This window comes from Epinephelus lanceolatus, chromosome 14 (genome assembly GCF_041903045.1).
Source record: "Epinephelus lanceolatus isolate andai-2023 chromosome 14, ASM4190304v1, whole genome shotgun sequence".
Classification (NCBI taxonomy): Eukaryota; Metazoa; Chordata; class Actinopteri; order Perciformes; family Serranidae; genus Epinephelus; species Epinephelus lanceolatus.
In genome coordinates this window covers 32,503,860-32,528,293 of record NC_135747.1, presented here as the reverse complement: position 1 = coordinate 32,528,293, position 24,434 = coordinate 32,503,860, and the positions used below count along the sequence as shown (strand labels likewise).

Below are 24,434 nucleotides of genomic sequence, written 5' to 3'. Positions count from 1 at the left end.
AAAATGCTCCGTCCTTGTCCTGTGATTTTGTTTGAGTTCCAGCCTGGGCCCAGTTCAGTGGTTTCTGGGCAGAGGAAGCTGGCACTGTGGGGACATCTGGACACAAGAGGGGAGCGTCCGTACAGGCAAACTACAGGGACAGCCGTGCCAGAGAGAGAGGCCCCCAGATCTGACGCCAGTGTTATGTTAATTTGATTTGTTAATTCAGTGGCCCTGTTTGAGGGAAATCTGCCACCAACACCTGCCACCGTTTCCAAAGGCAAGGACGCAGATCTGCTGTGACACTGGCTTCATTAAATAAACAAACCAGGTCCCCCATAACAGCATTTGGTGGAAGGCACCATCAATTCTTATACATTTAGATCACAGCGATTAGAGATGACACTGAGGAGCTACATCCCACTGTTTCACAGACGCACGGGGCGAAGGCTGCATGCAAGTGAATGTGTGTCTCTGCGCGCCGTGTCTATGACTATTCCTCCGTCTTTGCCTTTGTGTGTGCCGTGTTGTTTGCGAACGGGAGCGTGTGTGAATGCGCCAAGTGTATTTTCACTCTGTCTCCCAGCTTTTCCACCAGAAAAGATGGCGACTGATGTATTTTTCAGGCATAGTTCCACAATCAAAGAGGCTCTTGTGGCCTTTCTGATGCGTCATGTAAATTTTATAAAGTGTGGAGTGGAGGAGAGTCAGAGAGAGCAACTGCAGCTCTGGAAAGCCTAATGTCTGTTTGCCTTTAACTCTGACGGGCTGTCTTTGCTCCTGTCTATCTTACTTCCCCTCCACTTACTCCCTCCAGTGTGGATCAAGGCCGGTCAAGGAGCATCTTACCACGGGGCCCGATGTCAGACAGAATGTGTGGACGTGTGTGGATGTCAGAGCTCAACCGGCTCTCAGGAAAATGGGGGAGGCAAGATGTAGGGGGGAGGGATGTCACGACACAGACCTGGCTACAACCACACAACCCAAATGTTGGATTTGCATAACGGAAGAATGTCATGCTGCATGTGAAATGTGTGTTTCAGTGTGTGTGCCTGTGTCGACGTGTTTACATGTTTCGTCTCAGTAACGGTCTTGGACAGGGAATCCAGGCTCTCACATATTTTCCTCAGCTGCAGTTCTGGCAGGTCCTCGGCCTACTGTGTGCTTTTCTAATGATTCAATTGGCTCAATGAGCATATGCTCTCCTCTGCATCATAAACATCAATTAGATGTGTTGTAATGTGATTTGAGTGTGTGAGTGTGTGTGCAAGTCCAAGTGTGTAGGTTTAAGGCAGAAAGAGGAACAAGTCAGTCACTTGATTTATGGTTTTCTGTGACTCTAAAAACAACAAATGTCATCTGACGTAGACTTTAGACTGTTGAGCAGGTTTGTCGGGCTGCACCTGTTTGCCAATACAATCATATTTCATTAAATTATCTGCAGTAGATTGACATTACCTGGCTGGTTGATGACATTGCAAGTGTATACCAATAACAAACAAATTAAAACAACTTGACACATGTCACGCTAGAGGCCCCTTCTTCAGTTGAAACATGATGAATGTAATGGGTTGCAGCTTTTAGGAACTAATAATAAGCTATTAGGATATCAAAGTGGAATAGACAAGTTTTTAAAAAGCTAGTCTACCAAAAAAAGTTTCTCATACTGCACAACAGAATCGGTTGATTTCCACTGACTTCTAAAATGACTTGTCCCCAAACAATATATATCACCTTTCTAATGGATGCAGTTTTAAACACGTCCTTAATGTTATGAAACGTTTGCAGTTCCTCTCCAAAGCTACTTAGTTATGTTTAGGCAGAACAACTCATTGGTTAGGATTAGAAAAATATCATGTTGTGGAATTAAATAAGTACTTTTGTCATTAATGTGACGTGGTGAATGTCATGTGACATACGTTTCTAGCGTAGCATGCTACACATACTAGCATCCAAGACTACGTTACTGAAAGAATTTACCTTTGACTTCAGGATGCGAACGCTGGTCTTTGAGTTGAAAGGTGAAAGTGTTTGTTTGAACCATCCACCACCCCTCTCAGCTACCGAATAGGGCTCTGTACAACATTACACAGACTTGGTCGCTTTTATGCTACATCACAACACTTCCTCCTTTGCTCCAGTAATGATAATTACAGTCACTAGAGGGTGCTACCTTTAAATGGGATTTATACGTCTGCATTGAATCAGGCTCTGTGTTGAGCCTACACATTACTTTCTCACTGTAGCCTGACGTGCACCTCCCCAGATATGTAACTGCATGTCACGGTGATGAAGAACTCCTGTCTGTTTTTGTAAGCTGAAACCATTCCCCTCAGCGGAAACGAAGCTTTTATTTAAGAGCTTTTTTATTCTTTTTATTTAATTTAAGCTTATTTACTTTAACACACTCCTCACTTTCAAGCTGCGCTCTGGTACAGGCAGCTGCTGACTCAGACCCAGGGTGAGTCTGAGTGATACGGAGTCAGAGAGGCTTTGGCTGGTCAGACTCTGTTACCTTCTGGTGGTGAATTAACAGCTCATAGCAACTTAATACAATACAGTCCTTGGTGTCTGCTTGATATCTAGTGTCGACAAAAAAATGTTTTTGCACATTTGTGATCCATCGCTGGCATAGTTAGCCCGTATTAGCTCAGAGGACTGGCTTTGCTTGTTAACTATATTACATGAATGTTGCTGACACCCTGAACGCCAAACCTTGTTCAAGCTTTCAAACACTACATGGAAAAAATTAGAACAAATATTCATATTGAACAGCTAAATCTGATTTGGCTAACATTATTCTGAGTCGGGTACAGCCCTAGTTTGAGTTTGGTGTCTAGACTGTGGCCTCATCACTTCCTGCAGATATATTTACATGAGATATTGGGGAGTGACAATAAGTATCCATCTACCTCACCTCGCCCTAGCCAGAGCCTGCAGGTGGATGCTGGGGCAGTGTTGGAGGTGGAACTGCAAGAGCAGGCAGCAATACTAATGCAGGGCAGTAGTGGCATTGACAAAGCAGAGGGAGAGCTGGGAAATTTTTGCATCTTAAATAGAGCGCCAAATTGGGGGCATGTGTTTTGTAGATATGGAGAGAGAGGTATGGCACATGCACATAAATCAATGCAGTTTGAGTTGACTGACTGAACCAGCTCATGGGTATTGCTGCATCAGTGGAAATAGTGGATGGTGGAATGTCCGAACTGACTGTGGAAACACTACCTGGCAAAAGAAAGAGACACGTTGTTCGGCTCTGGGGAAAACTGAAAGCAATACAGTTGTCCTTGCAACAGCGGCACAAATGATAATACCACTTGGATACACCAGGGGGAGAGAAGTTTAATAGCTAGATAATAGTCTGTTTCCACTTAAATTACATAAATTCAGGTTATAATCTTGTGTGTTCACTCAGTTTCATACAAAAATTCATCTGTGCTTATTTTGATTATTAAAAAGTAAATGAAAATCTGGGGGAAATCCATAGAAGGATCAGATTTAGCACATTGTTTCAATTATTAAACTTCTCCTCACTTCTTCTGTTACCAAGAGTGTTTTCTGCCGCACTGATCAAAAGAGGACGCTGATTTCTGTAAACTTATAAGGAAACACAACTGTTGCATGTGTGGGAACATCCGGGTGAATGTCCTTCTCCTTTTAAAAAAAAAAATCTGGCTGTTTTTCGGTGAAAATCGTGAAATAAATACATCCTTCTTCCAACAAATCTGAGACTGCACAGCTGTGGCTGCCGGCTTCAGAGATGTTTTACTTTCCAGCTTAACCAGTTAAACTGAAAGTCAACAGTTCATTGCTGCACCACCTCATGCTCTCAGCTGCCATGTCTCCCCGCCTGCCAGGGACGTTTACTGCTAAATATTGATAGACATCTGGAGTGCCATTCAACCACCATCAAACTTCGGCGTGCCAGTGAAGTAGGCCCAACCCTCTTCTCGTTGTGTCACACACACACACACACACACACACACACACATGTGCAGACAGACACACATGTACACACAAAGGCACCTGGGGTGAGGTGTTTGGCATCATCGCAAATCAGAGGCCTTGGCCACAAAATCAAGCCCCTGGAATTTAGAAAGATTGGCCGCTTTCTCAAAGGCACAATGTTTTGGCAAAAACACGATATTGTGATTGGACAAATATGCCTTTGCTTGATAAATATATATCACAAAATCTTTACAAGCACAGGTGGTAATAACATGATGCAGCTCCCAGCCTCATTCAAGAATCTGAGCTCCACAAATATTGTTTTGAGAACAAGCAGTTGATTTTGGATGCATTTCTTTTGTCTCTTTGCTCGTTCCAGCTAAACAAAACAACATTTCAGTCCCGCGCCATTGAAGCTGCATTGTTTGTGTTTGTCATCTGGAGCAATGGTAGAGGAAAAGACCCGATGTTTGAGGGAAGGGCAAATTTGGAATAAACTGTCGAAAAGCACCTGCGGGATTGACAGAGTTTCAGCAGTTCTGTTCTCACCACAAGCCTCTTCACGTTAGACAGAGATACTTGTACGGGGTCAGATTGGAAACATGTGTTGTGTGAGCACCATGGAGAGACTGATCCTCCATCTTATTAGTGGAGAACTCAGAGTACACTACACTGGGGTTTACTAGACACACAAAAGAAGGAGATACAGGAGGAAAAAAAAACAAAGCTCTTTTGTCTTTTCTTAATTATTCATGCCTGGGAGGGATGCTCTCTCTCCTTTGTTTTTGTCAGCTGACACATGTACAGGTACGATGGTGCAGGCAGAGTGTGTGTGTGTGTGTGTGTGTGTGTGTGTATGTGTGTTTGTATATTTGTGTTTGTCTCTGTGCTTTTGTAATTGCACAGAAATGCCAGTTAAATGCATGCATCTCCCTTTGTCTGCGTGCGTTACAAGCAGACACAATGTGTCCGTCAGCGTCTGTGCATGCGGGCGACATGGAGTCAGTTTAGCCACGTTGGAAGCAGCAGCTTTTCTCCTCAGTCCAAATCAAAGTGAGGAAGGAAGCGCAACAATGAGCCCAGCAGTTTGAGCTGATGGGCTCTTTAAATCCACCACAGACAACAGCAGCTCTGCGACGACCCTGCCCCACGCTCTAATCGCTTCAAATGAAGTCATGAAGGAAACGCAGCACAGCCAGCCTGAGCTCTCCTGTTCCGCAAGGTGCAGCAGCACTTGTTTGTGCAGAATGTCTGGCAATTAAAAATAATTGGGAAGCAGGTTTGCCCACGAATCTTCCAAGAGTGCCAGTTATGATCTAATGAAGCTTCATTAGGCATGCTGAAAGCTGAGAGCGCCGTATGACAACGGCAATTAGCCAGGATCATAGGCAAAAAATAATCATTAAAAAATACCTCGGCCAAGATTAGCTTTTCGCTTAATGACCAATTCATTAGCTAATTGATTTCTTATTAGTTACAGGCAGAGATGACTGTTTGGGGTACTGGTGCCGGTAATTAACAGCATTTACGCCATTAGTCAATTGCCTAATTTTCCAGGAAAACAACTTTGGAGGGGAGCATAGCTGGAGGCTTAGGGCCATTTGCTTTTTAGCTCCTCTGCTGTGTTATCTCTTTAATATCGAGAGGGGAATCGTCTTTCAGCTTAGGGGTTGTTAACACGCACTAATACCTACTGATTACCCATTCATGTCATGTGACCACGTGTTTGGTGCCCGAATCCATCTGAGTGGAGATGGATGGATGAGGGGATAGGAGGCAGGGAAGGAGGGATGAGAGAGGTGATGTAATTAAAAGGAAAAAAAAAGATCATGACTTGCACCGCAAATTTGTTACATTCTTTATTTAATATGACTTTTTTTTCAGTACCACATCTGCGCTGCCTGCACCTATAGATTAGGTGCGTCAAATGAATTGAGAGGGAATTAGATTAATTATTGCTCTCAGCTGGTGAGGCTGCTTCTGAAGGTCTTCTTCCTTCCATCAGGCCTGAGTTAAAGCAGACAAGGATGGATGGATGAGTAGTGACAGGTGCTCCCTGCCTACAGCAGCTCACTGAGCTATCAACTGGCAGCTTATAATGACTGTCTGGGGAGGGCATATACCACTGCCCACTTGACTAACATATGAAACAACACATGAGAAACATATGATCTAAAATGTAGCTGAATAACTAATAATACCAATCTTTTTTTTTTTTTACAACATAATCAATTACTAATGATGACCTGTTAGTGGTTTTCTCATCACTGATTGGTCAGAGGACGTAATTATGATCTCATGACTTGTTTACAAAGTTATAATTGTACTCTTTGAAAGGTCTAGTGTGTAAGATTTAGTGGCATCTAGCAGTGGGGCTGCAGAACTGAAACTTCTCCCATGTGTGAAATGTGTAAGAGAATGTGAAAATATAAAAACATAAATGGCCCTATCAAGAGCCTGTATCTGATTTGCCTATTCTGGGCTACTGTAGAGTAACATGGTGGGAAAGAGCACCCACTCCCTACAGTATGTAGATATAGGGCCCCAGAGCGAGTGACGAAGGTGGACTGTTGCGCCGCCTGTTTGTTGGCCAAAAAGATGCACTTGAACACACCGCAAAGACTACAGCCAATGGCCAACTAGCACAGATATTCTGCACCTGCATGAGGAAATAACTCTCCACACCAGCAGGCGGCGGTAGTCTGCATCCGTCAATCAAAAAGCGAAACTGGAGAAGCGACAGGATGGACTCATAGACTGTATAGAAAGATGGACAATACGTCTCCACTTCCCCTCACTGTACAAAAATGAAGCCAAATTATCCTGGATACGGCCGCTGCCATCTTGCGCTGGTGAAGTCATTTGGAGCCAGAGTCTGCACAGTAGTGATCTCCAGGGTATGGAGTTCACATCCATACACCTGTCCGACCAATCACAAGCAGTGCCACTGATCAGGAGCACACCAGTTGACACTCAGAGCTGTTGGTTATGACATCAAACCCTGTTTTTATACCATCAAATAACAGAAAATCGAACACTTGAACAAACATCAGCATGATGAGAACTGACTGAAATGACAGAAGCCATGTTTGGGAAAAATTTATTTGACATGTACTTTGAGTTTTTAGTCTGGCACCTGCCCCCTCCACTAACATGGAGGGGTGGGGTTTGTGACCTATACTACAGCAAGCCACCGGGGGCGCATGGTTAGCTTTAGCTTCACTTTTGAGGAGCTGTCATGTCGTCCATCTTTATTATAAAGTCTGTGGATGGACTCAAGATGCTAGCTAGCCAGTTAGCCAGTTAGCATGTTAAAGAACAAATAATATTTACCGTGCACTAGTAGCAATAACGCAAACAACTACAAAGTGTTTCTACTAAAGAGCTCAATGGTTAAACGATTAATCTTACCTAATGTAACAAGTTTGTTTTGGTCTCAGGCCCTCTTGACTTTAGTTGTTTACTTTCCTCACTTTGGTTTCACTTCTTGTGCACTGAGCTGAACTGACAATTAGAGTCATCTTATTAATCGACGGGCTCCATCATCTCCGATGCCAATCCGGCACGCTGAATCAGCTGAAAAAACCCCAACAAGGGCTGAGAGACGCTCATAGATGGCCTGATATTGACCAACAGTTGACCATTGTCATGGTGTGTCAGGCCCATAAAGTAATAAAAACAAGTCTGTTCTTATTTTCAGGTTGTCATAAAGTAATACAAACATAATTATGAGTATTATAACCCATTTCAGCAATAGATACTCCTATATTCTAGACACTGGACCTTTAACTGATGGCTGTCTCTGTGCTTTGTCATAACAAACACATGACGTTTTGACTGCTTCTCCGAGGAAAAAATATCCAGTTTTCTATTCCTGTCTATTTCAGACTTCCTTGTCCACCTGCATCTGACTCTCACACATTTCCCTTTGGCCGCTCACCTACTTTCTGTGCTCAAAAATGTATTTCCTAACTGTGCAGTGGTGGCAGTGCTTGTCTATATGTCCAGCAGATGCCCAAAGTGTCAAAGCTGAGGCACAGCATGATAAGTCAAAAATATGCCTGCCACTCTTACAGGTGAGAGCGGCATGCGATATTTTTGACTTGTCTAAATGGCACATCTGAAGACGTCAAACCAGGTCTACGGAAAGTGGACGCAAGTTTGACTGTTTAGTCGCTGCAGCTCTGGCCTCTGTCTCTTTGGAGGAGAGATGGGAAATTCAAAGGGGTGAGATGATAGACATGTCTGATAGGAGAGAGGCAGTGATTTGGCCCATCAAAGCCTGCCTTCAGCCAACAGACACAGCCTGCGGCACATGCCGGATCAGTCTTACCCACATATATACATGTGGGTGTGTTGGTGTGTCACAAGTGTGCTCAATGTGTGCACACTCTGGCTTGTGCCCTTCTCCTAAACGGGGCCACTGGTGTAACTAATGTAGTGGGTGAACTGGTTTTATGGGGACTCACTGGCTTTGAGTCCCAGCTATAGAGGGCACTCCTGTCTGATCACACACACACACAAACAAGCCTCTTCTTCATGCATCACCATCCTCATCCTAATCTCTGGCATCTGTTCTCCATTCAGCCGTTCTCCCTGTGCTCTACCTCTCTGTTTTCCTGGGCAGACCCCTTCTCTGTGTTTTCCTCACCTTTATTTATCCCTCAATCCCCTCCTCAAATCCACTCTCTCCCCTTCTGTCTCTCCTCCGTCTCCTCTGTCTGTGCTGGGTCTTCGGTTCTGTTAATTAAATCTAATGAAGTCATCTATCAAGGACTCCTCTTTTCTCAACACCACAACATAAATCACTCTCTGTAAAAGATGCTATCCCTCTTTCTCCCTCTCTCTTGCTCTCTGCACTGTGAACAGAAGACGGCCGCTCTCTCCTTTTTTTTCTTCCTCTCTAGACCATGGCTTTAATTGTGTGATTGAGAAAGTGTAGCATCACTCCATAAAAGACCTCAAATGGCTGCTCTCCGGCTGACACCAGAGGGACCCCTTATAGCCTGCTGTGGTGAGACACGCACATACACACACAAAGCAAGCAACTTAAAACAGACACTTATTGTAAATGGGCCTCGTTGGTCTCTGAAGACGTTGTTAACATGTCTGTGGGATAGTTCCCCCTGCCAAGAGGGAACTTGATCCATCTCCACATTTGCAAAATTAATTTCTATTACAAGCTGTGACTGACTAACACTGCCCAAATTGGGATTTATTTCCTCCCACAATGCACAATAGTAATCTCAAATGGAGGGATCTAACTGAAATCAGCTTCAAACTGACTGCTGTGCTCCTTTTCTATCATATCTCTTCTTCTCCTCCGCTGGTGGATGAACAATACAAAATTAGACAATTACATAAATAGCCCTTTCTTCGTATCGTTTCAGGTCACAGCGCCGCGTCCCCTCCAAAGCTGATGATGCAAACCTGATGTAACGAAATGTGCACGAGACGCCCAGACACATCTAAATAATGTATAAATGATACATCTTGTTAGCCTCCGCTCACAGGTTCAGTTGTCTTCTCGTGCACCAAATGATCAATGTCCTCCTATTATCCTCGTGCACTCTCTTCAGTTCCATTCCCAATTCTCCCCGCCTCTCCCCAGGTCTTTCATGTTGCCCTCTGGGAGCCAAACAAAACACGGTTTTCTACTGCAAATAAGGAGCTAAAACACCATGTGATCAGTCATGAATTATTTGAACGCTATTGATTTGTATAAAATGCTGCATTCCCCCTGAGTATTTGACCAATAAGAACAATAGTTTCCTTATATGGACTTGAGGAAAACACTCTCTTTTTTGTAAATGAAAGGAGATGCTGGTAATTAATGAGTTGATTTAACCTGAAGAGCAAATTGAAGCTTGTTAAGGAGAGAAAGAAACAGAAAGAGAAGGAGTGTGTTTGATTTCCAAGCATTGTCAGTGGATTACTGTGTTCTTCCCTGCAAATCTGCACTGCATTTAAGGGTATAATGTCAATTTCATGCCTTTTTTTTCCCTCAACAAGAGGCCCCGGTGCCCTGTGGGTAGATAGCAGTTAGAGAATACACAGGGAAAAATAACAATCCAAAAAGGAGAACCAACATATTCCCAAAACATCCCAGTCGAGCGCAAGCTAATGTTCAGCACATTGTGGTATTTTCTTGTTGAATTTTTTTTTTCTTTTTTTGCCCCGAAAGCCTCATTTAGATGGCAGACAAGGCTTTTGAACACAGAACAGCCTGTAGTCTCGGTGGACCGCTGCAACACTGGAGAAGGACCTAAATGAAGGCACCAGACAATGTAGCAACCACGAGATCCCTGCACCCCGCAGACAAGCCAGAGGAGCCTAATAAACAAACACACGATCACTGTCATTAACATGACAGCCAGTTAAAATCCTCCTCTTCCTCACAAGAAAAAAAGGTTTAAACCTCTCCACCAGGGGAAGAATCTAATTTTCTCTCTCTGCACATCTGTACAGCATCTCTGCATTGCTGAATCAGATTCAAGTATACCACTTTATTGCATTTTTTCACCGCTCCCCTGTCCCTATAGAATCAGATGATGATATTTGGAGATAAGCGCTCTGCTCTAAAAGAAGCTTTATGGTTGTGGAAATTATATTAGAAGGTAGAGGTGCAGTAGTTGCTTTTTAAGTTAAATTTCCAGAGCTCACTCTGCTCTCCCGGGGCCAAGTATAACATTTAGACAATCACATCTGTCATGTATTCTGATTTTACTCAAGCATGCTGCAGAGAGATGAGCATGGGTGCATGTGCAAACACATCTTTTGTTATGTCTTTTTTTACACACACTTAATTTGCCCTATAAGCACGCATTTAGTAATTAAAAAATCCAGTCATTTGGCTTTTAATGCCAAATTTAAAGTAATTAAATAATTCAATTATTGACTCTTCTCATAAGCTGAAAAAAGAAATCTTGGCAAACTTCCAGCAGCTGGGATGTGCATTTAGGATCGCTGCACACATGAGGGATTAGCCTAGCAAAGGGAACAGGTTGAAAAAGTGCTGTGGCATTTGTCTGGGTGAGGACCTGGTGTCCAGGCAGGCAGCGGCCGCTCCAACCCTCCTTCTATTCCCTTTCTCTCTTCCTAATCTGGATACCAGCAGTACCAGAGGGATTTCAAACCTTCACACAGGCTACAGGGCACTAACACAATTCAATTCCAATATTCAACACGCTACCTAAAAGCCTACATCTGATGTATGATCAATGGGGAGCAACACAATCCTAATTTGCTCATTGCTTTGCATTGCTACAGCATGTCCCCCCACTTTCTCTCTTCCGCACTGTCTCTTTACCCTCCCTCCTCTCCCTCCTCTCCCTCCTCTCCCTCTTTCCCTCTCTCTCTGCTCTCCTCCAGCCAGCGCAGACTCATTTAAGTCTGCTGATGTCTTGATAATGTTCCAAAGCCTTCACAAGCAGGTAGAGAAGGAATTCCTCAGCTCCCTAATTAGCAGTAAATGGACGATGGGGGCATGAGTAGGTTTATGGACAGTAAAAGACTTTGTCACCTCCTGCAAGGGCTATATTTCACTGGTAACTCGATGTACAGAAACCTGCAGCCATGTGGACGTGTAGCAAGCACTCACACTGTTTTCAGTAGATTTAATAGAGTAAAAAAAAAGGACAAATGCATCAGCATTTTTCTCAGTAAGTCACTTAAGGTTTGGTGATTATGTGCTTTAATTGCCCTGTTTACTTAATTCATCACATAGGTAGACAAAAATGGGTATAAACATGAACAAGTGGTATTGCAGTAGGAGTACAAATATATTTTTTGTAGGTGCAGATGACACTAATTAATCAGCAGTTATCAATTAAGGTAGATATTTAAATTAAAATAAAAAATAAATAAAAAAAATAGAATTTAGGTGTCTGGTCATTGTAGAAAAAACACAGTTTATTAATTTAATTCACATAAGAACATAAAAAAAACTACAAAAAAACCCTGAATATAATTAAGCTGAATTATTTGCAGCATAATGATAATTATTAAAATAATAATAGAGATTAAATTATATGTCTTGGTGCATTTACCGCACACTGTGTCCCCTGCCTGTCCTCTGCTCGGCCACACTAATAGCATCAATAACACTCACAATAAATAAACAACTGAATAATTAAAAATAACATGCCGGGTTTTTTTTCCCCGGGAGCGCACGTGCAGCAGGGAAGGCGGGGTGTTGGGATCGCGGGGAATGAACGGCAAGTGAAAATATGATTGAGGCCCCTTTAAGAGTTTTTTTGGTCACTAAACTGTAGCGACACCAGCGTTGGTGCGTAAAGAGCATCCCTCCTGGATTCCTTCTGATATTCCTCCAGGCTGCTGCTGATTGGACGCCACATGCCTCAAGTCTGGGAGATTATAAGCAATAATTATTACCAAAAAAAAAATAATAATATGTAGGAAAAGTGGAGGAAATTCTAGCTTTAGTGTTTAATAAAAATAATATGAAAAGTAATAAAAATAAAGATACATTGTGATATAGGTTGTCTTATTTTAATTGGATGCTGTGTTCGTCATTCATATTAAACATGCACAGCCTATAGGCCTTCTGGCGATATGTCTTCCATTATTATTCTGGAGGAATATTTTGTTTTGCATTGAAGAGTTGTAAATTAGCTCCAGTGTTCAAAACACAATAGTTAAAATAATATTCTAATAATAAATATAGTTGCATCTGTGCTGGTTAACCATTTATTTCACTGTTTAATAAAATATTATGATCTGATTTTTGGTTTCTGCCCATGTTCATGTATCCAACAGTGATATATTTTAAATTACGCACTAAAAAGACTGAACAAATAAAGGTGGATGATCTTTTTTGGTTCCCAGAGTTGGGTGGCACATGCAGACGCCGTGCGTAAAAGTTCCACATTTCCTCTAATTTCACTTTTATGAAGCCCCTGTTGGTGGATTATTTCGTTACACGCACGTGCGCCCTTTTTGTAAACGCCACTTTTATTGTGTGGGGTGGTGTGATATCGAGGCACACGACTGGGAGCGCAGATTTGCGTCTTAAAGAGGATTTAGGTCCATTAACAACAAAAAAGGCGCAGTTCGTGGCACGAGGGAGCGACCTCGACTTGTGCGTCAGCCGCAGTGATGTGAAGCGGGGCTCACTGATAAATGGAGAGACATCAAACCGAGTCATTAGAGAGCTGAGATATGAGACTTTCACAGTGGCGGGCCGCTCAGGGCGGCACACCCAGGGGAGCACACTCTTCTCCCGGCCTTTTGTGTTTGTGTGCTGGACTGATGAACGACTTAGATAACGTTAAGCCATTATGGGCTCACTTATTCCCATGAAAAATCCTGTAAATAGAGGGAACATTTTTTTTTATCTCCCCACTGCTGATATCTATTGATTTGTAGCCTCATATTTGTAACCGGAAACCACAAAGGATTACAAGTGAATACTCAAAAGGGAGCCGAATTTATAAGAGCTAAATATTAATTACAGCTTTATCTAGTGATTAGAAATGTGTTGCTGTTAAATGCTGGCTACTTTTCCTCATGATTTCCAGTTTGTTAGATTTATTTAAACTATTTAAAGAAGGCAGAGAGAGGTGAAAATCACTTTAAAATGGTAAAACATTTGAATTAAACCGCACTAAAAATCATGAAACAGGAGGTTTGTGGCCTTTTAAAATTTTACTGATATCAGCTGCAGGTAATTGAAGTGTGCTGGGGTGTTTAAAAAATATTTAGGATTAGGAAATATATATTTTTTCAATTAATTAAATTAAATTTTGATCTCACATCTGAGTTTTTAGACTTTAAAATTAACCCCACATTAGTGAAGTGCACTCAGCTGATGCAGCAGAGGTTATAGGTGACTTATATGAGCCACACATTAGCGCTCAGACACATTTATCAACTCAACAAACACCGTGGAAAAAAAATAAAAAAATCACGGGGCAATCCCACAAACCCAGCAATTGTATCTCCTAATCGCGTTAATTAAATTTTCGCCGAATTAATTAGACATAACAGCCATATACAGCCTCCTCGCAGGAGAGAGCCACCGTAGGCATTTTAATGACCCCGTAATTCAATTAACCGCCTCCATCAGCTCCATCATTGATTTGTGGAGGAAGAAGAAGAGGAAGAAGAAGAAGAAAAAAAAGCTGCTGAAAGTTGAATTCTGCAAAGTCGAGCCGGCCTGTAATTGCTCAAGACACAGAGATCGGAGGGAAGAGGGGGTGGGGGGGCTGGGCTGAGGTGGCCGTGTATAAATAGTGTGCTCTCAAATACACAGTCACAACAGCAGGAGTGATCTCACCTCCTCTCCACCCCTTCTATCTATCGCTGCTGCCAGCCTCCCCAAAAACGAGCGTATCCGTGCGCACTGCTGGTGCTATATAGACACGGTAAGGTATACACACACACTGAGAATTCACGGTGGATTTCCTTGACCGGGACCACTACTGAGCGCGCAGAGCCGACCATGGAAGAACTTACGGCATTCGTGTCGAAATCTTTCGATCAGAAAACCAAGGAGAGCAGCAAAGAGAGTATCACGTACAGGGAAGTTTTGGAGAGCGGCTTGACACGGGCGAGGGAGCTGGGCAGCCCGGAGACAAACCTGCAGGACATAACGGAGGGCTGCCCGGTGCATCTGTTCAAGGACCACGTCGAGCTGGAAAAGGAGAAACTCAAGGACTTTAATGTTTCGAGAGCGACTGAGGGTAAGATTTATTTAATATCTTTAGGAGAAAAATGCTCCGTATTGTGTCGGGGGAAATGTCTCAAGTTCAGTTTAGTATCGAGAGCGACGTTTTTCTTTCTTTCTTTTTTATTTTGGTTGTTTTGTTTTCACAAATCCACGCGTAAAAATGAGTTTACGCACGAGTGCGCGTTTAGTTGGAGTCGATTTAGAAAGTTAGCACATTATTGTGTTGTTATAATGATTATTTAACATAGCAGGAGGCGGGCCCTTCGTCTGATGGTCGTTTTAACTGTTTGATGATTGTTGTCAGACGTTCACTCGGTGCCCAAACGAAAATACGCTTATTGTAATTTTTAAAATATAATTGTATCACATTTGTAACGTTTAATACTCAGTTTAGCCTCATTTTATGGCAGTTTAACATTTTGTGCCAACAGGAAAATATTTGTCCACTAAGTGGATGTAATAAAGTGTATATACTCCACTTTATTTTCCTTTTTATCTTATCATTTTATATCATATGTGCCATTATTTAAAAGCCTATCACTAATACTACAGTGATGTAGTGTCCCCTTTAAAATCTACACTCTGTATGGTTTACTAGTTTGGATTATGCACTCCAAAAAATCACACTTGGACGTGTTAAATTCCTGTAAATTGAAAATCTGCCACTTTTAAAAATGGATATCCCTCTTTAATTAATTGTTAAAAGGTGCAGGCCTGTTTTCACCCAGCAGCCAGCTCACAGTTTATACATTTAGCTGGTTTCTATATTTATCTTGCAGGCAGGGTGAAAAAGAATCAGCATTATAAGCGGTATTATTGTGCCTCATACTTTAACATCAATGCAAGCTAATAGAGGGAGGCTCAATCTCTGTGTGCGAGGTTAATTTCATAGGCATTTTTATATGACATTATATGTAATATTAAATGACTTCCAGGTGTGGAGAAACACATTTTCACGCCATAACAAAACAGGCTAGCTAATGATACCAACACACTGGTAACACCTTGGTGCAGTATAAGGTTAAAGGAATATTGTCAGTGTGTCACAGTGAGTGAGATAAAGACATGATAAGGAGATGAAATGTTAAGAGTGACCATTTTTTATTTATAGCCTGAAATAACCTCAATGTGTTTTACGGAGGCGAGTAATTAGGCCCAGATCTGCTCCGTTTAGCCGGAGCTTAATTCTCTGCTCTTTAAATCGCCTCTGCCCTTATTAGGCTTACATGCCATGTACTGATTGATTTACTTTCCCTGACATTACACTGACTTATGGAGGCTGGAAACGCAGCCACAGGCCTCCTTCTCCTTCTCTTGAAGAAACGGGCTGTGTAATGTGTGTGTTGCTGCCAAATTGCCAGGCCTAAGGCCCCTGACAGGGCCCGGTGTAGAGGCTGTGTGGGGGCCAGTAATGTGAGACAGATAGTGGATGTTTATGTTGCTGCTGCAGGAGGGCGTAAAGTCCAGAATGTAAACGCCATCTTTTCCTTCTTTGTTTTTTATTTATTTATTTATTTAAACCGTGGGCCGTTTAACAGGGATTTACGAGTGCAAGGAGAAGAAGGAGGACGTGAAGTCGGAGGACGAGGATGCACAGGGCAAACTGAAGCAGCGGAGGAGTCGCACTAACTTCACCTTGGAGCAACTCAACGAGCTGGAGCGGCTCTTCGACGAGACGCACTACCCGGACGCTTTCATGAGAGAGGAGCTGAGCCAGCGGCTGGGACTGTCCGAGGCCAGAGTGCAGGTGAGGGTCTACTCCTCTTCCTCCTCCTCCTCCTCCTCCTCCTCCTCTTCTTCTTCCTCTTTTCTCTAACTTATCTGAGTCAAAATGGCAAACCCAGCGGGGCTGCAGTGTGAGCAGGAAACAGTCTTGCAGGGACTGGCAGTGTGTCAGTGTGACAATATTCTCAGTGTTAAGAAGTGATATTAGAAGTATTATAGTTTTGATTGTGATCTAATCAGTCTTTAATTGAAGCTGCGATCACTGATATTTATTAAAAAATGTGTGCAACATGAAAAAGTATAGATTTATCTTGAATTTATTTGCGTATAAAACAATTAACGCACCCAATAAACCCAATTTATTATCAGCTCTTTTTCAAATTTCCTTTTTTTAGAAAAATAAAAATAATCCAGTTTTTATTAATCCAGTTTGACCTCATGCTGATCATGTTTTCCAGCTTTTTAAAAAAATATATAAATCAAAGAAAATGTGTAAATCGAGAGATTGTTGTGTGTCCTGCAACATTAAAAATAAATAAATAAAAATATCAATATCTCATTAGGGTGCAGGCATGATTACTTCACACACCTGAGAGATAAATGATGTACATTTTGTTTTAAAAAAAACACTAAAATAATCTTATAATATTCCTTTTTGGATTTTTAAAGTGTCTGTAGCACTCAGTAGTTTAATTTCATCGCAATCTGCTTTTTAAAATTCCTCGTGGTGTCGTAATACTCCTGCAGGGTGTCACACTTTCACTGTTACAGTTGTATAAAATCCTGCAAAAATTGTGTGCACGATTAATTTGGCTCTTTCAGGATTTGTAGGCTCGCATATTGAAATTAATTCACATTTTGACTCAGTGTTAAACCACGTGTCTGTGTCTTCTGTGGTGCAATCAACACACAGTAACGAAAACATGAAAGAAAACGACACTAATATATAAATAATAAACTTTTACAGGCTGTGTTGGCAGCATGAGTCGATGCTATCAAACACGTGCTGCTGCTGTAAATGATCCGGGATGCAACAACCCTACTGAGGTTGCAGCAGTAGGCCTGCAGATCCAGCAGCCCTACGATCAACGATCCGAGCAGCCTTAGGGGAGCAAAAAAAATCCCAGCAATGATTAAAATGAATGAAGAGCCTGAATGGCTGCTTCAGGGGACGCGCTCTTATGTCAACTCGTATCTCTCCTCATTTTCTTTGTAATATCTGCCATTGGCTTGATGTAGTGTCCCCATAAAAACAGATTAGAAATAACTCAATTCTGGCCCAACTCTGCTGCTGTTCAGCGATCTAATCGGATGAATAAAAGCCATCATGGAGCTTTATAAGCCCACCGACTACCATTTTGAGCTCGGGCTTGGCTGACAGAACAACACTGCAGTTATCACTAATAAAGTTCATCGCATTTAAATAATCTGTGGTGTGAATATGCTCCTGTGTGTGTGTCCTGTGATCAGAGAGCACTGATGGCGTCTGCTTGGACAAATAAAGCATTTTAAGGTGTGTTTTGGGGGCACGTTGTCTCCACATTTAGTGCGCGTGGATTGCAGCAGAGGCTGTTGCAGGCTGTGAAACCTGCGCTCCGAGCAGCTGTCAATGAATCTAATTGAAAGTTATGAGAGCTTGGTGAGGAGCAGGCAGTAATTCGGTTAGGACTAATATCTTTGGGTTTCTGGCGCGCTGCTAAATTAAATGTCATTATTCACTGTCTCTAATAAAAAATCAAAAAGGAAATGAGATTAGGGTATTTGTGAAGCGCATCATTGAGTGGCCCTTAATGAAGAAATAACTGTCTGAACCAGTGTAGTTCACTTTGCTTAACATACTGGCGCGTAATTGGAATTGATCCCGGGCCCGTCTAATATTAGCCTTGATTTATCTGAGGGATTACTGTGCGTCCATGCACAATCACCTGGGATTTTCATAAACACCTTTTTCTAGCATCATTTAACGCCGCAGAACTGGTTACACATCGCCTATACATGCATGACAATTTACAATGTGTGCTTTTATTTATTATTATTAATATTATTATTATTAATAATGAAAATAACAGCAGGAATGATGGAAATAATAATTAAAATAATGTTACTTAATTAGTAAAAAATAAATAAAACACCTCACATTAATGCAACTTGCAATTTAATGCTATTAAAAAAATATAAAATATTAAAACCTTTATTAAAAATATGTTTACACGATTGTTATTTGCAGAATAGAGCAGTGTGTATGGATTTTAATATTTCCATTTGACTTCGGCTCATCTGCCGCTCGTCTCTCAGTCCATAATAGTAATTGTAGTCCCATCGACACGCCGATGCTCGCAGCTCAAAATGGCTCCACGGCACCTTGAGTCATCATCATCATCACCACCATCATCATCCCCATCATCATCATCAGTCTGCGCCCTTTGTGGTCCCGCGACCAGCCGCTAATTTCGCATCTGTAAATGATAATCATTGCGGGGGTCGGAGGGGAGGGGAGATAATGTTATTCACCGAGGCAAATTAGGTTGATGATGATTAACAATAGGCCGCAGCCTGCAGCTTCAAAGACAGACAGATAATTGGAAGCTGCTTAACGAAGGCTTTTATTATTATTATTATTATTATCATTGCATCTTTTTAAAGATATTTTGACAGAATATTTCCATTGCATTTTTATAGTGTATGATTGTGCTGAGTTTATAGTCATTTTATTGCATTTTATTATCAAACATCATAATGTTCCTCGAAGATTTTGCTGTAAAACTAAATATCACGTTTATAGTGACCGTTTTTTGATTCAGGATTTTCTGTAGTCGTTTTTATTTTTTAATTTAGTCTTGCATACATTTCTAACAAATTCCAGCCTTATTTATGTCCTTTAAATCTTTATTTTTATATCACAAAAACTGACAGTTATTTTTTCTCTACAAGCAGCTAATTACGATTTAATGTGCTCATACTCGTGTGTAACCTGCCTGTGAATTTTCTTTATACTTGTTACAAATAAATTATAATACTATTAAAATAACATCAGGTATGATTTTTTTTTTTAAAAAAAGGACAGCAATTACATTTTGTTAAAAGCTGTGTTTATTTTTAATTTTTAGTATTTTTCCTCTAGATAACTCCCTTCTTTCCTCATTACAGGTCTGGTTTCAGAACAGAAGAGCAAAATGTCGAAAACAAGAAAACCAGATGCACAAAGGTAAATGTCGCTTTTTCTTTTTTAAAAAAAAATCACTTTCTGAATGATGTTATTTATATTTTTCCTTTTTTGGTGGGTGGTTATTTATTATTTTATATATTTTTGCAATTTGACACTTTTTTAAATGCATGTGGAAAAAAGAAAAAAAAAACTGTGACCTGCTCATCTCACATAACAACAACTGTCTGGCTGTCTGACAGACATCTTTCCCTTCTCTCCAGGTGTTATTCTGGGCAGCGGCAGTCACCTTGACGCGTGCAGAGTAGCGCCCTATGTCAATATGGGTGCCCTACGGATGCCCTTCCAACAGGTAGGCCGTGGTCTTTTATTAGAGCTGACAAACATTTTGAAGCATCCTATCAGGAGGGGCGGGCAGAATAAATGTAGAAAAGTTAAAAATGCAGGAAGAAAGAAAAGATGATTACTCAGCATGTTGTTGTGGAGGAGGTGAAGACGGTGGCTGTAGTGAGCTGGAGCTACGTGTGTGTGTTTTCCTGTGGTGGAATCTGTGTCAAAGCGCAAGCCTTCTATATTTGTATGCTCACAAGAATCTATAGGCCATGTGCAGCTATTAGATGAGAGTGATGAGAGACTGGGTGTGTGTGTGGTGTGTGTGTGTGTTGGGGGGGGCGAGCTCAGACCTCAGTGCACCTTTCACCTCCTGGCTGTGTGGAGAGGTTGAGCTGTAACAGGGAGAGAGGGAGAGCTGGACAGACATTTTGATCTGCTGCTATCTGCTCTCGCGTCCTGGCTGCTGTGTTGTCTGCTTGACCCCTCGTGGAAAAAAAAGCAGCGGCCTAATTAAGCCAACAGTGCGGCAGGCGCGAGCACATAAAAGAGATGATGAAAGTGGCGAATGGAGTGGGCTCTGATGGATATTGGCGTTGAGCTGCACTGGCAGGGGTGGAGGCTTGAGGCCTGCATACCAAGATAGGCGCGCTGTTTGAGGTTGAGCTGGGCGTTGGGCAGCGTGCACGGGTATTACAATGCTGCATATGCATATAAAACAAGTGAATGGCGAGTGGTGTTGTTGGGTAAGGTGTGTGACCTGTAAGTATAAGGTCTGAGGGTCGAATCTGGCTCCTTCTTTTTCAGTATCAACCAACAAGCCGTAGTGTAATGAGGGGTGTCACAGGTATACGGGGTGTACCCACCTCTTAGTATCCCCACCTATCAGTCAAAAAGGAATATATAGGAGAGTCCTCTGTAACCAACCCATTGTACTTGTAGTACACCCACTGCAACAACTGCCCCTACACCAGTGCCAACAAGTGACGAAAAACTGCCCAAATCATCCTTATAAACAAAATACTATGCAAGCTGTGAGCGTGTACGTGTGTGACAAACTCATATGCACATGTATGAAGATACACATGCGTCAAACGTCCACTATCTGTCTCCTCAGGGACGGATCATGTTCTGTCACGTCCCCCCAGAACACCCCACCAAACCCAAGTTTCAAGAAGTTGCTTACCATCAGAGCTCATACATTTTAATCAGATGTTTTCACGCTGTACATTTGGAAATTATCAGTCGCAGCTGCAGTTTGTTACCCCGATTGTTAGTGTGTGGAAACGCTTGTTGTTTGCAGGAGGTTTTGTTTCGGATGCCATCGCGGCACTGCGATACATCTGTGGTTCGAATTAATTCTCCCTTTCATTTAACAACTTAAGTCGTTTTCAGTCATTTTAAGACCAATATGAAAGGGAACGGAGTGGGGAGAAGAAAAAATATTTAGTCAAGTTAAAACTTTGACTTTATATCGTTCTATTTTGGTTGGAGAAGAAAGCACGAAATACTTTAGTTTTCCCCACTTCTTCCTGCGGTGTTTGAAACACATGAGGAATGGCAACAGGCTCAGCTCGCTCCCTCTGAAGTGAGTGGATGCTTAATTTTCACCTACTTCTTATAAAATAATTGCCAAGAATGTGAAAACTGATATTCTATGCTCCTTATGGTTCCCTTTTTTCCCTTGACTCAGGAATATGTCTGGATAAATATTTATAACTCCAAATATGTGAATATCTTTTTAGTGCAAAATTGTTTATTTATGCAATTGAATACATAATCAGGGTAACAAGACTGCATATTTCCAAGGGTATAACCGAGTCCTCAGTCTGAATTAAACAAATCTGTTCTAGGTCCTCGAAAGACTTTGATTCTAGACGATTAAATTGGATGTGGTGTCTGAGAGCAATGTATGATTCATTAACTTTTAGAATAGCTGACATGAAAAAAAGGGGCTGAAGCGCAGAGTGCAGCCCTTAACTATTTTCTTAGAAAACACACTGTAAGCAACAGCTTTGAGGGGGTAAAATTTGAGGGGGAATTTAATAGTGTCAGACTGTGAAACCTAAATCCTCACCCCTCTTCACACACACACACACACACACACACACACACACATGGCCTGAGGCGCCCGTGCTGACTAACTTTGTGTTTTGCCGTTCTGCAGGTCCAAGCCCAGCTCCAGTTGGACGGCGTCGCCCACTCCCACCCCCACCTGCACCCTCACCTGGCCGCTCACGCTCCCTACCTGATGTTCCCACCTCCTCCGTTCGGACTACCTATCGCATCGCTCGCCGACTCGGCCTCTGCAGCGGCGGCGGTGGCGGCAGCTGCCAAAAGCAACAGCAAGAACTCGAGCATCGCCGACCTGCGACTCAAGGCAAGAAAACACGCCGAGGCTCTGGGACTCTGACCCCACCGGGCTGCCCCTCCGCTCGCCTGATGCCCATAATCGCCTCTCACACAAGACTGAGCCTGTGAAAGGGCCGTGACACTCACAGCTAAAACTAAACTAAACAAAAACACTGAGTGAGAATGAAAGAGAGGAACACATACAGAGAGGGGGGAGAGAGAGTGTGTGTGAGAGAGAAAGAGGGGAGAACAGTGGAGGAGGAAAATAAAAAAAAAATAAAAAGGAGGGAGCGAGAAAATTGTCACAAAACCAGCTGCCAAAACAAACCACTTGTAGAGAACGGTAATTAAATACCAATGAAATCACCTTTTACTTTTCGCCCCAACAGGCAGGACTTCTGCGGGGCCAGTGGCTCAGTCCACTCCAGGCACAGATCACATCCCAAGGACCGTACAAACACATGTGGATGTCTGTCTGAGGGCCAGGCCGGGGCCCGTCAGACCAGAAGACGTTAGAACAAAGCAAACTGGCAGGCAGCAGCAGGGCCAAAAGCAGAGCCTCGCTGACGCTGGTTGCCGCCATGTTGACAATGCGGAGGGGTTGAGCATGGGGGGAAAACAGACCCACCTCACCGAGGCATTGGAACGGCTCTCACCTTTACACCCTCCCCCGCCCCTCACTAGAAAAACGAAGAAAAAACATTTAAAAAAGGCCATATTTGTCTCCAACCACTGTGTTCCCTGCTGCTGCCAAGTGCATGAGCTCTAATGGAGGACCGTTCTGGGACTGGCCTCCATCCACACCTGACATAAACGCTCGACAACTGTTTTTAACACTGCCATTCAACATGCCCACACCCCCCCTCCTACACCTACAAAGGTCTCCATTATGGTTTGATATCCTTCTTCTTCTGGACTTGTGCTGTAACAAAAGCAACAACTCATGTTTCCTTTGCTGCAGAGGGGAGAGATGTTACTCTGTGTTGCTGGGCATGTGTCGGCGAGGTTTTGCATTTCTCCTCACAGCGTGCTCCCTCTCTCTCTGTCTTTATTTCTTTCTGTTTGTTGTGTTGTATCCTGGGTAAAGAAGTGAAGATAGCCTTTGCACTTCAGGTCTTGTATGTGGGTGTTTTACAAACGGCACTACAAGCAGATACTACTTTACTAATTAAAGGGGGACGGGGGGGATTTGATATTGTCATGTGATCAGCAAAAAGGACATTATCTTGGATAAAGGGTATACCTTTTTTTCCCTCCTTTTCTTTTTTTTGTAATTCTGAAAATATGAAGAAAGCATCAGTCAAACTGAAATGCAATGGTGTGCAGTTTAAGTGCAATACTGTAAATAGCAAAAAAGTAAAAACAGCTAGCAGTTAATCCTCAACGATAAAGAGACCCAATGATTTTTTCTTTTCTGTTGGAGTGTTGAATATCTTTGCCAAACACACCAGTTTTTCTACAGCAGTGTGTATTTTGTTAAGTCCGAGGAAAGTCGCTCATGACCAGGTGCCATATCCCGCGTATGTATCCAAGCAGTTTTGTATACATCAGGTGCAGTTTGTCACTTGTTAAGGAAAACACGAGCACACACACGCTGCAGAAAGTTTTATTCGGGTTCTGGGTGATTAAATAAAATCACTTCGCTACTCTAAATCCATTTACATTAGGAAATGATTGGAAAGTGTTCACAATAAAATCAACAAATTAGCATTGTAATCCAAACCGAGCAGTTGTTTACAATATGATTAGCTTAATTCTGCATGTTCTAGGTGACTTTTCATCATTAATTTCCCCGACAACTCAAACAGTATTTCACAAATTGCTCCAGACAAAAACTTTTTTGGATTATTTTGACAACCTTTTTAAACACTGCTGTCAGAGCTGCGCCAAACATGTAGATCACTTTGAGATCTACGTACCTCTAACAGTCTCCAAAAAAAGCATTTCTCTCTGTTAACAGACCTCCATTTAGAATTGTTTATCTATGTCTCCATTTTTAAATTAAACATATGGGTGTTTTATTTATTATTTTTTGTCTGAAAGTTTATGAGAGATGAAATCGTTGAACTACAAGTGTACATTTTTACATGGCTTTGCATTTATTTTTGTATGTTTTTTTAAGTGTTTAAATTTGAATTAGGAGGTGTGGCTGTAGTGCATTGTTTGCCTAAAAAAAACAAAAAAAATGTAGCGTGTCCGAGTTTACAAACATTTCAGGGATGGTTGAATTGAAACAATACTCCATGG

The 24,434-nt window shown here is 42.1% G+C and overlaps 1 protein-coding gene across 2 annotated transcripts; it reads left to right on the top strand.

The window, feature by feature from the left end:
- The first annotated feature begins 14,256 nt into the window (after positions 1-14,256).
- shox (shox homeobox) lies at positions 14,257-22,899 on the top strand. 2 transcript variants are annotated; one of them, XM_033614008.2, is made up of 6 exons: positions 14,257-14,630; positions 16,156-16,364; positions 19,490-19,547; positions 19,769-19,857; positions 22,003-22,215; positions 22,577-22,899. In XM_033614008.2, the coding sequence occupies exons 1-6, from the start codon at positions 14,390-14,392 to the stop codon at positions 22,664-22,666; spliced, it is 900 nt and encodes a 299-aa protein (XP_033469899.1). In that variant the 5' UTR covers positions 14,257-14,389; the 3' UTR covers positions 22,667-22,899. The 2 variants fall into 2 exon arrangements, with proteins under 2 accessions (XP_033469899.1, XP_033469891.1); XM_033614000.2 differs by having other exon boundaries at positions 19,748-19,857; positions 22,577-22,814.
- Positions 22,900-24,434: the final 1,535 nt, after the last annotated feature.

Coding starts and splice junctions, on each gene's coding strand:
- shox (XM_033614000.2), top strand. CDS start 14,390: ATGGAAGAACTTACGGCATTCGTGTCGAAATCTTTCGATCAGAAAACC. Junction 16,365..19,489: donor TGTCCGAGGCCAGAGTGCAG/GTGAGGGTCTAC, acceptor TCCTCATTACAG/GTCTGGTTTCAGAACAGAAG. Junction 22,216..22,576: donor TCGCCGACCTGCGACTCAAG/GCAAGAAAACAC, acceptor TCGCCCCAACAG/GCAGGACTTCTGCGGGGCCA.